Source organism: Simochromis diagramma, unplaced genomic scaffold (genome assembly GCF_900408965.1).
Source record: "Simochromis diagramma unplaced genomic scaffold, fSimDia1.1 OVJJ01000123.1, whole genome shotgun sequence".
Taxonomy (NCBI): Eukaryota; Metazoa; Chordata; class Actinopteri; order Cichliformes; family Cichlidae; genus Simochromis; species Simochromis diagramma.
The window spans coordinates 2,064,557-2,080,120 of NW_024386778.1; the positions used below are offsets into that span (position 1 = coordinate 2,064,557).

The following is a 15,564-nucleotide window of genomic DNA, read 5'->3' on the forward strand; positions in this document are numbered from 1 at the left end:
TGTGAGTACTGCAGACAGGTGAAGCCCAGTGAGTACAGTACATGTAACCACAGGGGGCAGCTCCATGCCCAAACACAGTGAGAGAAGAAATGGAAAAATGGAGATTTGTAATGGCCCTGTCTCAAGCCTCTGAGGCTGGTTTTGATGCATTAATTGCGACGCAAAGCTAAATCCTGCCCTGTGGCCCGTCTTTCCCGCTGAGAAACTATGATTGCTGTTGGTAAGGAGTGATTGAAGAAGCTGGGTAACTTTCTCTTCTCCCTTTGTAGCTCATCTGGTTGGGCGTAACGGTCCCAGACTCATTATTTTTCTCTCTTTCAAGCTGCTTTGACATTTGAGCTGCCAATGACTTTTAAATGGATATCAAGCATACAAAGGAGGACAATCACATTTTCTTTAACAACAAAGCCGATCATTATTAATAGTCACAACAACGAGTGTCATTAAAAATATCAGAGGGTCTCCAGAGGAACCAAACTGGCTTGTATTCTGCAGTCACAGTTATTAGGTCTGAGATGGACCTGAAAGCACAATGCAAGGTTTGTTAAAGCAAAACCACAAAAAGAAAAGAGTTAACATAAAAATAGTAAAGAATCAAAATGACATTTAATTTCATTATACAAAATAAAACTTTAAAAGCATTAAAAAAAAAACCTTTTACTGAACAGAGTTATGGAAATGAGCGGCGCTGTTCATTCTTGATTCAGAGAGGAGACACAAATCCCTTTGGGCTTGTGTCAGGAAAGGCGTCTAGTGTGGGGAAAAAAATCATGTGGACCTACTTGCTGTGACGACCACCATGTGAATAAGGGAACAACTGAAAGTAGCTAGTTTGTTATTTTAAAAATAAAAGCTTTTTTACGAACACAGCCAAAAAGCACAAACAAAGCACACTGCACTTCACAAGACTAAACAGGGAAGAAATAATAACTCTTGTTTGGACCTGGATCAGGATTGGTCATTACCACAGAGGCGTTGTAGGGTCATGAAAATGATCCTGTTATGGATTTCAATTACCTTTTTCTTGACACCTGTAACTGGTCTATGCCACATGCTGTTTCCCAGTTCTTACTGTGTACTTATTTGCAATGTTGGTGCAACCCACTTCAGGATATTTCAGTGCTTGCACGCTGATGAAGAAGACTGATTTGTTGTTGTCAGTCTGCCCCAGGGCAGCTGTAGCTACAACTGTAGCTGCCTTCACCAGTGTATGAATGTGAGAGTGAATGAATAGTGGAATTGTAAAGCGCTTTGAGGGGTCCCGAAAAGCGCTATATAAATGCAATCCATTATTATTATTATTGTTGTTGTTGTTGTTGTTGCTTTTTTAATCACCCTGGCTCATGCACCGTTGTCCAGAAACAACTGATCATGGACTCAAAGAAACATGAATTAGGAAGGAAAGAAGTGCCCAGTCAAAATATCATTTTATAAAAGGATGCCCTCTGCCATCACTCGGACAGTCAGAGCCAAATGATAACCAGCTTTGAGAGACTCTTATTCCACTCTTATACTTTGCATATATATTATATATCAGAATATCATAACAGCCAAATCAATTATTTGAAGTCACACATCTACCGATGCCTTTTGGTTTTATTGACGATCTCAGACCATTTCGTATGGCTGACAGTGGTGAGTATGACAGGTGTCAGCGGTAGTAAATCCAGAGTCAAGGGCTAAATGATGTCTCTGGGGGCAATGCAAAAGGCAAGCAAAAACAAACAAACAAACAAATCCATCTTCCTTCAACCAGACCAGTTGGACCACATTAAAACAAACTGACACTCTCTTGCTGTCCTGTTCCTGAGTGTTGTTGTGGACACTAACAGGCTTTTGAGAAGCTTTGCAGAACACTGAGATGAAAGGAGAAAGATCCATTTCACTTTGGTATGTTGTAACTGATGTCTATTTTTAGATTTCATTAGATAAGCACTGTTTGCCTTGCTTGCAATGATGGGACTCCACTGCTTTGACAACACAAATAAACAGTAAAGCTACTACAGAGCTACAGCAGCAGAAGACCACACTGTGTGGCACTCTGAAGATTTTTTTGCATTAAATACATTTTTTCTGCAAGAAAAAAAGAATGAAAAAGGATCATGTATGTATCATGTATTACATGTTGCTGTTCTCTGCAAACATAAAAGCTGGCTTATGAACATCAGCTGAGCGGTAACGAGACGCTCTAAAATGTCTTCAGTGTCCTAACACAGCGAGCCCTCACTTTTGCCAGTATAACTGCTTAAGAGGTACCACACAGAAATGCATTTCAAGGAAAGAGAACAGAGACATGTTTAATACAACAGCATCTGTCTCTAGAAGACACAAAACAGCTTTTACCTCTCTCTGAGGCAGACTGTATAATGACTGCAGTCTAGTACATCGGCAACAATGAACACGTTACTTTAGCTCCATCTTTTGGCAGGAAGTGTGCTGAAGCACTGATGGTGCTTCTTTTGTCTTTAGTCTTCTTTTCCAATTGCTCATTTGTCTGGTTTGAAATCTCAAAACAGGAACACAATGTTAAACTACAAATTAGTGCAATTTGTCAAAAAATAAATGAATCAAACTCATAATAGGTCAACTTATTTTGTACCACTGACAAAAGGAATCACTGGACATCAACAGACTTGTCGGCTCATAAATGTTCATACAATATTGTGTGTAATGTGCTTTATAATACACTCAGATGGCTCATGTCTTTGTCACTATGGTTTATTTTTGTTGCTGTTTTTCCTTCTTTATTATTTTTGATTACCTCAGTTGGTGTCTTCTTCTTAAGTGAGTTCTGTCATTTTTGATGTGTGTATTTTTTTTACACCTGAGTTTCCCAGAATTTTCAAATTGCATTTGATTTGTGTGAAAAAATTGTATAACTAGAGCTTGACTGATTGACTAGACTAGAGATAAAAAGAGCTCAAAGTAAAGATCAGAATCCACTATTCTACAAAATATTAGAAATATATTTAAGAGTACCAAATTAGAAAGAAGCAGTCTTTTCATACCGAAACACACTGAGGTTGTGATTTAGAGGAAATTGTTACTTCAGGCTGATAAACTGAGGTAATCCAGGAAAATAGGTTTCCTTTTCCCTGTTTTTGCCATTACATAGATTATTTCTTTTCTCACTCTGCTCAAGGATTAATCACTCACAGAGGCCTGAGGTGAGAGCAAATGAGCACCCAATCAAAGATGCTTGTGTAGGGTAGTTCACGTTGTTAAACATTAATTGTTCATAATGTTTAGGCCTGTGTTTGACGTTGCTAATGAAATGCATGATTCACTCTCTGCCTCCAGAACATTTTGTGTGTCGCCCCGTATACAGCGTCTCCAACATTGATAACTGAATGGCTTACACAATGATAGTGATCTTATTTTAGTATTAATCTCTGTATTAGAAACATCATCGTCCCCATCATTATCATCAAAAACAAGGGATAAGAATGAAATTGTCATTATAATAGACCATAAGTGTCATTTTGAAGATAAATGAAGGGAAATTGGGCTAGATTTTGTTCATTTTGACACTAATTTCTGGAATATTTTTCAGGACTATAATTCCAGGATTTCAGTATTGTGCATGCATTACTCTACTGTATATCGTGTGTCTGTGACAGTTGAAATGCACTACTGTGGGACTTAACCTGAACCACAGCAACTACCCCACATCCATAAGGTAAAACTGTAAAGGACGCTCTTGGCAGAACTTTGACACAGGTTAAGTGTCGTCCACCTTATCAAAAATCTTTCATCAGCGTTAATAACAATCCAATATCACTGACTCAGTAACAGTGCTTTAGTTGAAACTCATTCTCATCTCCAGCTTTGCTATGAAATGAAATGAATCACAACAATGCTGCGTGTCTTGTTATTGCAGTGCAGTATAGGACACATTAATCACCAAATAGACAACCACCTTCACCTGCTTACAGCTCACTTGGAGCAGTTTATAATAATTTATCCACAATTTTGCTGTACATAGACAATGACAGTAAAAGCCTATTCTATTCTGTTCTATTCTATAACTACCTGCATATGTGCAAGCACAACACAAACATTTATATATAAAATTAATAAAATGTAAATCACAAAAAAGTGTTTTGTCAGCACACCATCTATTGTTCCACATGTTATCGGTGTTTTGTAGTAAAAACTTTGCATAAAGGAAATCTTTACACTCTACTTCATAAGCTAAAAAAATACTGGCACAGAACATCTGTGGCTGTCACTGCCATTTAATCCTCAGCGCTTTTTTATACTTTCTTTGATAATAGTGAAACAGCTCCAGGACTATCTATAATTACACTCATTTTCCCCCACTGTTAGAGGCTCCTTCGTTCTCTACGTGAATTGCATCGTGAGAGAGTACTGCCTGACGAGGGCACATTCAGAAATCTTTGAAACAATATCCTGTTGATATTTCCTTCCTGTGTCAACCCAGCAGTGTGTACAGGAAAAGATTCCCCCCAATGGAGAAAAAATAGTGTTAATGGCATGTTGTTGATAACGAAGCTTCAGCTGTGATTATACAAACGATCAGTGAGTGTCTGTAATCTCACACAGAACAGTGAGTGAAGAACAGAGTGGCGAGCAGAGGGAAAGCTCCAGGTTTTCTGTTAAGTAAGAGAGTTCACTTCAACTCCGAGTCAGTTACAGACTGTGAACTAAGCCTCACTGTCAGGTTTTCTTCAACAAACTCTGACTTTCTCTCTGACTCCGCCCCTCCTGCTGCACCTGAACAAACTGGCTGACATTCTGATTCATGAGCATGTTGGCCATCCATTCATAAAGTTGCAATCAAAGCACATAGAGGAGAAAATTATTTTGTAGAAGTTCATGTTTTTAAAAACACTGAAATCCCACTTAGATATCATTTTGCTATTTTGACTACTTGACATGAGCGATTTTGCAAACCTTCAGTCATCATATGAGGACGAATGAAGGACTGAAAACTAGATTCGGAGCAGTGATTCGGAGATGCTCTTCGCCTCACCTTGGTTGTAACAAAGGTATGGTTGTATTGGTTGTACTCTCAGCTTGAAGCTGTCAGGCCATTCTCCTCTGACTTCAAATATCGACAAGGATATATATAGCCATTCACTGTAATCCTATTAGATCAGCAGTTTATGAAATACTCACCCTAGCATGCTTGGCGAAAGTAACAATGGCACGTTCAAAGTCTTTTATCTCATCTTTCCTTCTTATTCTGATGTGCCTTTTGAACTTTAGCAGGTCATCTTTACATGTCTAAATGCCAGCAGCACTGTGTATTTTGGCCTTGTCATGTTTCTGTCAGTACTCTTTGTTTTCTCCATATAAAGTTAGTTTTACTGTCAAAAACAAATATTTTAATGCAGAATGTGTACTTTTACTAGTGAATGTGAGACTTTTATATGTAATAAAGATTCTGTGGGGATCTGAGGAATTTCTCTAGACCCCCTCTTTCAGTTGCTCTTCACACCAGTTTGCAGAGGAGGGCGGTAGTGAGCAATGCGAGCTAAATATTGATGTCTTCGTGTAATAATAGAAGGTTGGCTGTGCCGTATTATTCTGCAGGCCCGAGTGATTCCTAAGATATGCCAGCTCAACAGTAATATGGGGCTAGTTGTTTTGTGAGGCATCACAAGCTTAAATTCAGATATTTTTCACTGGAGTTTGGCGGCATGAAAACCGACCTCTACCTAAGTGCGAATACTTGATATTGTCTGTTTTAGTGACTGGCAGTGCAGCATAGTAACTGATAACCTGCCACGCTGTGTGTCTTTGTGTGTTGTGGCTGTGCCCACTCCATGTATGTCGCGCAGCCGCGCTCCCGGGACTGCAGATTCACGAACGCGCACCGTGTTTCAGCACGGACGAGGGACACGAATGAAAGGTAACGGGCTCTGCCGGCATTTCTCCATTCAGCGCTTCAGCGAGCCGCTAGGTTGCTGTGCCCCGCGGCACTGACGGGGGTTGTAGCTCGCTTTACGTCGGGGTTTGGTTAAAGGAGCCCGGGGAGCGTTGACAGACACGGAAAGTCCCACAAATCAGTTCGCCGATGTTTGTTAGCAAGACCGCTGCCATTTGAGTAATTCAACTGCTATTAGCGACTTGTTCGGTTGTTTAAGACGCTTTAGGCGTCAGCAGCCAGGGTTTAGTGAGTTTAAACGGACACGTACAGAATGCCATTAAAGTGTAAAACCACAGAGCTTATGGTGGAATTCTAAGTATTTGACAATTAAGCTTTTCGTATCGTACCGTGTGATACAAGCCGACTAGTCTTGCAGGTTTTCTGACATCTGATAGTTTGAGGGTTGCTAACTGGAGCCTTCAACTCTGACATTTATAGGGCAGCATGCTAGAGCAGTGAAACTGAGCAAGCTGGGCTGTAGCTCCTGCACCTGACCTGGTCAGCACCGTGGCAATTTTTTGACCTGAAGCAAAGAAACTGCAGATAGTCAGTCTGTGCCATTCCAGCTTAATGTAATAAATTGGATGACCTGATGAAGCTGCTTCTGTCTAAAATAATGTGTGTTTTCTTGCTCTCATTTTTCAGGCTGCCTTAAAGTTCCTGTCCTCCGTCCCGGTGTCCCCAAGGAGCAGCCTCACAGATAGGCAAAGCTACCAGCCAGCACGGAGCCTGCTCTAGAGCGTCACCTCATGGAGAATATTTTATCCCATGCTACATCTTATTTTAGACCTCCTGCTGCAAACAACCCTTTACCAGTAGTGTCAGCATCTAGCTGATTCCAGAGGGCCCAGAAACAAGACTCCACTGAAGAAAAAATATTATTATTATAATTATTTGCATTGACTGTAATCATGGGGGCTACAGGCTACGGCTACTATCGTTTAGTCATCTTCATTTGCATGTTCATCGGCTACTCGCTCTATTTCTTTAACAGAAAGACCTTCTCATTTGTCATGCCCTCTGTGATGGAGGAGATAGAACTGGACAAAGATGATCTGGGTAAGATGGAAACAATAACGGGATGTTTTTATTTTTTAGGCTGTTGAGTGTAAGGAAAAGCTTCTTTAGCAAGCATTTAAGCCTTTAATCAAGCAGTTGCACAAGCGTTGCTATGTGAAGTGTTTGTTTGATTGCTGCTACACCCACCAGAGTGCTTATTATGTCACTTGCACTGATTTGACCTCAAAATTTCCACTGGGGAGAGTTTTGGTTTAAAAATGGTCCCAAAAAGATAACATTTATAAACATGTCCATCGATTTGTGCTTATTTTGTGGTGTTCACAAAGGGCTGGTCCAACCCACGGCATGAAGAATTTAGAAACAGCTTTACACACATTCATGTTTCCTGTTGAAAAAGCACATTGGACATGCTTTTTGTTTATTTGTTTATACAAATGATGAATTAGTTCACCTGATAAGAACAGGTCATGTTACACTTCTGAGACTCCACACACAGTTACCTGGATAAGACAAAATCCTGCTCCTCACTCGAGGCCTCTGGGCTGTGGATATTGCATGAGTAATTTCAAAGTGGGAAGGATGTTTTTCCTTCTGTAAATCCATTCAAAAGCTCATGAATTTGTGACTATAGATTATGGTTGGGGAAAAAATTGATAAAACGTAGCATAGCGATATTTTGCATTTCAATACAGGAGCACCAAATGTCAGGGAATGCTATGAACAAGGGGGCTCATCTCATCACCATCCCGAGATAACATTACACAAGAAAACTGAAATTAAGTCGGCTCAACCAAAACGTCAGCTTTACAAAGCTAGCTCCTAATTCAGAGCAAGCTAATCGCTCAGTCACACAGGTAAAGAAAAAAGTAAAATGTTGTGATACTGAGTTATTAATGTGTATACTTTGTAGCAACCCAAATCTTCTTCAGTAGACAGTTTGTATCATACTGAAATAGCAATCTTCACTGTGTCTCTGCAGGTCTGATCACCAGCAGCCAGACTATGGCCTATGCCATCAGTAAGTTCATCAGCGGCGTGCTGTCAGATAAGATCAGCGCCCGCTGGCTTTTCTCCATTGGCCTTTTCCTGGTAGGGGGCATCAATGTGGTCTTCTCCTGGTCCTCTACTGTATCCATGTTCTCTCTGCTGTGGTTCATCAACGGCCTGGGACAAGGCTGTGGCTGGCCCCCATGTGGGAAAGTGCTCCGCAAGGTAATATCATCCTGTCTGCCACCTCGTGCACCAGTATAAGTGTAATGCTGTCAGCACGCAGGGTGCCCATGATGCTTGTAATGCTTTCGCAACTAGTGAAAAGACATCACTTACAGGGGAGGACTACCTGTATGTTGTGTGTTTGGATTCTTTACTCCGGTGCATTAAACATGTATATTTCCTATTTTATTTGCTGTAATTGGATTCCTTTACACATATAGGACTCACCTTTGGTAGGACTACAGTCCTACAGTCATATGTTCGAGCAAATCCTAATCCATTAGACTCTGAGATACGTTGGAAGGTATCTTAAAGTAAGAAGCTCTCTTAAACGTAGCGGTGAGGAACAGCTGGGCAATAAATAGGCTTTGGCATATGTTCAGCATGTGGCAGGGGATCAGATTACAGGTCAATGTATTTATGGAAGATCCTCAGGAGATGTTTTTGAAGAATAGTAACATTGTTCAGAAGAGTTTCCCATCCCCAGTCAGAGCAAACACGTTTCATCCCTCCAAGTGTGTTCCATATTTGAGTTTACATTCACACGCGATGGAGAAGAAAAATATTTAAATCAACTTTAAATATTTGCCCAGTGGATTCTGAAGTTACAGGACAATCTTTCAGGGGTACGGTGTGAGGACTATTTATGGTCGCCTTTAGGTCGATTACGTCTTGAGGGCGTGTGGCTCTGATGTCAAAAACACATTACACTTTTTGTCTGTGCTGTCATTGTGCTACAATTCTGTTGATTATTAGATTTGCAATAATCTCTCTGCACAGCCCACATATAATCTTTTAAGATAAACTGCACTCAGTGACAAATTTAGTTCCATAACTTGTGGGTTGCCTCAGCAAATGGAAAGTAGCTAATATGAGCAATATGTGGTTTCAAGTTGTGCTTAAATAGGCTTTAATATTTGATTCTTTGTGTCTGTTCTCCGTCAGTGGTATGAGCCTTCCCAGTTTGGAACATGGTGGTCTGTGCTGTCCTGCAGCATGAACCTGGCTGGGAGTCTGGGTCCAATCTTGGTCTCAGTGCTGCTGCATTACTACGACTGGAGGACCATCCTGACCATGTCAGGCATTTTCTGTGCTGCCTTCTCATTTGTTTGTCTAGTGTTTGTAAAGAATGAGCCAAAGGATGTGGGCCTGCCCAGCATGGAGGCAGCGGCCAAGAAGGGAGCGAAAGGAGGTGAGAGAACCAAGAACGGAAAGGTCACTTCCTGTGTAGCTTTAAACGATCATCATGTCAGTCACACGGGGACGTGTTCAGGGATGCAAACAACTCACTTGTAAGCTAATTTTCCTCTTTTTTAAGTAGTGACATTAGTGACTGTGACTTGTGTGGATTATCCTGAACCAGTGGATGATGGATGAATCCCTGTCAGAATTCCTATAGTGACTTTCTTTGATGCTCATGAAGGTGAACTGTATTGGACAATTAGAGCAAAAACCTGCTTGCATTGGTATGTGGAGCCAAAGATGGACAGGACTCCCAAAATATGGGAAAACACGTCTCAATAGAGTTACAAATGCATACAGTATGATCTACAAGCATAAACTAAGCTTGTGTACAATGATTTGTGTGTAACTTATAGGACTCATAGTACATGCTTCAATCCACACACAAATACAAAGCAGCCTGACCACACGTGAAACTATTATACAAACGCATACATCCAAACCAGAATAAATACTGATCATTTATTAAGTTCAGCTCTGAATCCGATAATTTACACTTTCAAAAACCTTTCTGTGTGTACAAATGTGTAGAACTACATGAAACCTCCCTCTCGCTTGCTCACCAAACCTTAAATACGTGTGGACAAACTGATCACGTCGCGTGCCCACGTGGGGTTTTGAGGCACGTTTAATGCTGCCGGCATTGCAAAGATTCACAAAGGTAAGCTGAGTTCAAGTCCCAGTGTGAAACAGACGTGGACAAATCATTACTTGTGGATATCGTACACATTTGCAACCCATATCGAAAGCATATTTTTTTCATGTGCACATAAGTGTCATAATGGCAGATTTTTTGCCAGATCTGCAGCTCTGTAGTACAGAGACCTCTGGCGGATGCTTAGTGTTCTGAGCTTGGCTCATAGCTGCTCACTAGCTTTCTGGTTTGGGTCAACTTATATCCAAGTGAGGCATCAGAAGTTTACACCAGCAGAACTTTGATCCTCTGCAGGCGATGAACACAGTGTACAGCTGAATGCTAACATTTCACTCACAACTGTGCCCATTAACTCTTTTTGCTGCAGTAGCTATTACTATAAAAATATTTTTCTCTTTCTCACTGTCTGTAAACTTCGTACTGTAGATGTTACTCTCACTTGCTGGTACGCTTATACTCACCAGCCACTTTGTTAGGTACACCTGTTCAATTGCTAGTTAAAATAAATATCTAATCAGCCGGTCACATGACAGCAGCTCACTGCATTTAGGTATGTATTTTTGAGGGATCAAGCAGTAAAGGCATAGAGGACACAGGAAATATGTCTTCATGGTGGGTTTTTATTTCACGCCAAAGTTCAAAATATAATTAATGGGCCCATAAAAGAGGTCAACTAAATACAACTCTGCTCAAAAAGTAACATAAAAGTAACTAAGCAAACAAAATATACAGAATTAACTCACAGACTGACTTAAACGCAAAGACACAGGCGGGTAACTTTTTATAGTGGTTTGGCCAAATCATTTAGACACAATAGAGGAAACCGAATTAAACATCAAGACTATCTAAGCACAAATTAACTTCACCAAACCTAAAACACCCACCTTGTTTGTAGGGGGTGTGGTTGGCTTTCATAGTCCTCGGCCCTTGGCCACGCCTTTTGCCCAAAGAGAAAACTCAAAAGAAAGAGAAACATAATTAATATAACAGAATCACACAGTGCTATTATGTGCACGCTTCATAACGTCACTGTTAGGTTTAAGTAAATAAATGAATGAATGACATTCCTGAAATAAATGTTTAAACACAAAACAAACTAATGAGGTGAGTGTCTGGACTGATTGTTACCAACATGTGGTTGAGGCCATCACAGTAGTCAGGAGTACCTGCTAAAGGTTGAAATTGAGCATCAGAATGGGAAAGAGGTGGTTTAATTGACTTTAAACATGGCACAGTTGTTGGTCCGAGACGAGTTGGTCTGAGTATTTTCAGAAACCGCTGAACTGCTGGGATCTTTCTGCACAATCCTCACAGAATGGTGTGAAGAAGAGAAAATATCCAGTGAGCGGCAGTTCTCTGGATAGATGTGGGAATTCAAAGGCGAATGCTCAGACTGATCCAATAGGAACGCTTCAGTAACTCAACCACTCGTTACAACCAAGTTATGTCGAACATGTGACTTGTCATCAGAAACTGAAAAACTCTCCATTTCTGTTGTGACATTCAGATGTAAGGTCAGAATTTGGCGTAAACGTCATGAAAGCCTGGCTTCATCCTGCTTTGGATGAGCAGTCTGGAGGTCCCTTTCTTGACACACTTTGTATGGTAGCACCAACTGATCATTGTTTAAATGCCACAGTTGCTGAATATGTCCATCCCTTTATGACCATACCATGTGACAGGCATGCTTTGTAGAATAATTGAAAAAACTTCATTCTTTACATTATTTGGACTGTTAAGTATTCATGAGCTCTTTTTGTGTCCGTGCTCACCAGGAAGCAGTGAAAGCACCCTGAGTGAATTCCTCCTGTCTCCTTTCCTGTGGGTGCTGTCTCTGGGTTACTTGGTGGTGTTTGGAGTGAAGACGGCTGCCACCGACTGGGGACAGCTGTTCCTCATGCAGGAGAAAGGCCAGACTGCTCTCATGGGTACGTGTGTTCATTGTTGCTTCCCACATAGTTTTCACGTCATCTGACTGGTTGTGGGTGATGACGGAAGCTCTGTTGCTAACAGGCAGTACCTACATGAGTGCCTTGGAGGTTGGAGGCTTTGTGGGCAGCCTTACGTCAGGCTTCATTTCAGACAGAGCTGTGGCTCGGGTGAGTAACCGATAGGAGTTGAATTAAAACAACTTGGGTCAGTTAAAGGGATTCTTGAACAAGCATACGAGTAGCGATTGGTTAAGTGGATTAGTTAGCTGAACTATTTCAAATAATTAAAGGCTTGAATGAGCCTTTAAAAAGTTTAAGCAAAAAGGTCTACTAAAAGTAATGGAAATAACCATAAGTTATGTAATATTAACAAAGAAATAGTTGGAATTCTCTGCCTAAGGTATCACTGGTATTTGAAATTCATTAAAAAACAAATTCTTCGAAAGCTAACAGAAATGGATAGACACTTGAAATCTTATTATTGCCAAACTGTGAATAAAAGTTGTAAATATTTTGCTAAACATATGGCTAGCAATTAAATTGTTAGCCAAGTATGAATTAACAGTTAGCAAATATAGAAAAAATGTAGTTTATTACGCAGTTTCTGATGCCTAAACTATAAATACACTGCACACTATTTCCCCCAAAATCATTCTCCAGCAATCCTCTCGGCTGTGAGTGGGAGTCCCCACTCAGCACAGCCACACAGTCGGACTGTAGCTACATTGTAACAGCAAACCCCTCTGAAATCTTAGAATGTAACTTACCTATGGTTACATTTCATCTAAGGCCCTCTTTAACCTACTGCTATGAATCTTTGTAGAGTTCAGGATGCACAGGCCAATCCAATAGTTAAATGGACTGGTTCTTTACTTGAGCACTGAAAGCACTGTGTCGACACAGACACAGCTGGTGACATTTCTGGAAGGTGCACATCAGGTTACCGGGGATGTAGCAGGATATTTACACAATAACTGCAAAGCCCAACACCGTAACCTGACGTGCACCTCCATAGAATGCAGCTCGCAACTATTGCGACTGGCCTGTTCAGTGATGTTGAGTCCTCCTGTGCATTTGTGGCTACATTTTCACCACAGTTTGATTTTATGAGTGAGAGAATAAGCAGGGTTAGGGTTGATTTCAAATTAACATACTGCTCGAATTTTCCAAGGTTGAAGTCTGACTTCTTTTTTTTTTTTAAGTATTATTATTTATTTAGGTTTTAGACTTAAACCTGGTTTTGATACATCACATGTTTCAGTATGAAGGGTGTTGATTTTAGTGTTTTGCTCCTTTCTTTGCCTTTTTCTAGAAAGGCTTGGGCACCCATGGCAACCCTCGCCATGGCCTGCTTATTGTCATGATGGCTGGCATGTATGTGTCAATGTACCTCTTCAGAGTGACCATCACACCTGAAATCCCAAAGGTAATTCATCATTTTGTAATCCACATGAAATTTATACCTTTCAGTCCTCAAAAAAACTCTAAGAGTAAATGTCTTTGTTCAGGAGCCTCCACTTTGGGTCCAAGTCATTCATCCTGTATCCGTCCTCATTGGTGTGTCAGAGAAAGAGGTATGCTCCGGAAAGAATCATTCCATGTGAATAAAAACAATGTAGCTACTTATCAAAAGGCTAGCTGGTGAGTTGTTCTGAACAGCGAGCATAGCGGCTCTATGTTGTTCTCTACAGCAGACTCAGACACACTACCCAGTGTTACAGTGCCATCCACTGACTATTTCTGGGAAGAGATGTGGGTTACACTCCGGCCCAGCAGGGGGCCAGTTAGGGCCCAGTTACCCGTTCAGCTTGCAGTGATGGAAACCCTGAAGCTGATGAAGAAAAAGGCATTTATTAGTCTGTGGAACTGGGACAATAGATGTTTAATGGCAAATGTTGTCGGTGTTTAACACCTGTACCTTTAAAAAAAACTGCTTCTGAAGCAAACTGTGTTGCATAAAATAATTTTTCAAGCTTGCAACATTTGGGATAATCAGCATTTGGACAAACTCAACCAAAATATGTCTTTTTACCTTTTTACCCGTTCACTTTAAAAGAGTTCATTCTCTTTTGAGCATCAAATGAACTTTAAGATTCACCTAAAGGTTTAAAAATGTCCCAGTTTCAGTATCGGTACCTGTGGACACCCTAGAAAATTATTTTTCCTCCAGAAGGCTTTTATTTTATGTATGTTTTCTCTCATTCACAGATTTGGATCCTCTTGCTTGGTGCCATGTTTGGATTTTCTTCTTATGGACCAGTCGCCCTGTTCGGGGTGATAGCCAGTGAAAGTGCTCCTTCAAACTTCTGTGGAACATCTCATGCTGTTGTAGCTCTAATGGCTAACGGTGAGCTGCAGTAAAATCATTGTCATGTTTCAGGTTTTAACCCTTTGATATGAACACACAAGCTTTCTTTTTGTTGCAGTGGGAGCTTTCATGGCAGGGCTGCCCTTCAGCACTATTGCCAAGCAGCACAGCTGGGACGTGGCGTTCTGGGTAGCTGAGGTGATAATGGGCGTCACCACCATCGGATTCTTCCTTGTACGTAACATGCGCACCAAAATGGGACGGATCACAGAGAAAGTGGACTAAAGTCCCTGTTGGTACTGCTGGTGACTCTATATGCAAAATACTGCACATTAATACAGATCCAGCTTGACCAGCCAAAACAAGACTAATCATGAAATCTTTGACGGCATCCTCAGGGCTGATGCCGATCATGGAATCACTTATTTAGTCCCAGGTAATCCCACATGCATGGATTAATATTAAAGTGCACAAAGGTCCTGTAGATCCATGCTCATCAAAAGCTTCTGTTTTAACACTTCAACTTAATCAGCCAATCAATAGAAAAAGTTTCTCATATCGATGTGCTTACAAATGGTCTAAAGATGTATGTTTCAGAAAACATACCGACACCAAAGTATCAAAAGCTGTGAGTCGGTTTTCTTGAGTTGAACCGTATGTAGAGCCCATTTTCACATCCTGCCTACAGTGCAGGTCGTTTCTGTTTAACACAGTGAATGTTGACTGAAGGGTCTGTACATTAAAGGTAACATTGTTCACTTATACCTCAAGTATTTGTAAAACTTCTTTTCATTAACGTGTTCACTGACATGAAGCATTTGGAGACCGTATTTTTCTACACAGTCATTTGCTAAATGATAGTTTGTTCTCTGGTTATGTCAGCTTTTCTGATCTGGCATGTTTATTTATTTATTTATTTTTAGAACAGATAAATACAGATGATAATGTCACTGCCATTGTAGTTTTGTGGAGCAGATTTCTTAATTTTTGGGATAAACAAAGTACATATCATCTGGACTATAAACTGTTAATAAAATCTCTCGACCACCTGATCTTTGTCAACTGAAAGGTTACAGCACGTGTTTCTTTGCCATGTCTTACTGGAGTTGTGCTGGTTTTCAAAGAGGTAAAGATCTAATAAAAGCTTCATTTTCTTTATCTACAAAGTGTTGTTGACCTTTGCACCTTCAGTGTCTGACAGGTAAAAGTCCAAAAAACGGGCAGGAACAAATGCGGAGTAAAAACAGACACCTTTGCTTGAATGAATACATAAAGGGATGGACGTGGTCTGCAAAAAGCC

At 40.6% G+C, this 15,564-nt stretch overlaps 1 protein-coding gene across 8 annotated transcripts; it reads left to right on the forward strand.

Annotated features, from left to right (window-relative positions):
• Positions 1-5,470: 5,470 nt before the first annotated feature.
• On the forward strand, positions 5,471-15,391 carry LOC120721199 (glucose-6-phosphate exchanger SLC37A4-like). 8 transcript variants are annotated; one of them, XM_040011387.1, is made up of 11 exons: positions 5,471-5,878; positions 6,335-6,442; positions 6,542-6,955; positions 7,896-8,128; positions 9,074-9,320; positions 11,801-11,953; positions 12,039-12,124; positions 13,269-13,382; positions 13,465-13,530; positions 14,165-14,303; positions 14,383-14,549. In XM_040011387.1, exons 3-11 carry the CDS (start codon positions 6,808-6,810, stop codon positions 14,547-14,549), a joined length of 1,353 nt encoding a protein of 450 aa, XP_039867321.1. In that variant the 5' UTR covers positions 5,471-5,878; positions 6,335-6,442; positions 6,542-6,807. The 8 variants fall into 8 exon arrangements, with proteins under 8 accessions (XP_039867321.1, XP_039867336.1, XP_039867302.1 ...); XM_040011402.1 differs by having other exon boundaries at positions 6,335-6,394; XM_040011368.1 differs by lacking the exon at positions 6,335-6,442 and having other exon boundaries at positions 5,471-5,688; positions 5,808-5,878.
• Positions 15,392-15,564: the final 173 nt, after the last annotated feature.

Coding starts and splice junctions, on each gene's coding strand:
- LOC120721199 (XM_040011387.1), top strand. CDS start 6,808: ATGGGGGCTACAGGCTACGGCTACTATCGTTTAGTCATCTTCATTTGC. Junction 13,383..13,464: donor TCACACCTGAAATCCCAAAG/GTAATTCATCAT, acceptor GTCTTTGTTCAG/GAGCCTCCACTTTGGGTCCA. Junction 14,304..14,382: donor TGTAGCTCTAATGGCTAACG/GTGAGCTGCAGT, acceptor TTTTTGTTGCAG/TGGGAGCTTTCATGGCAGGG.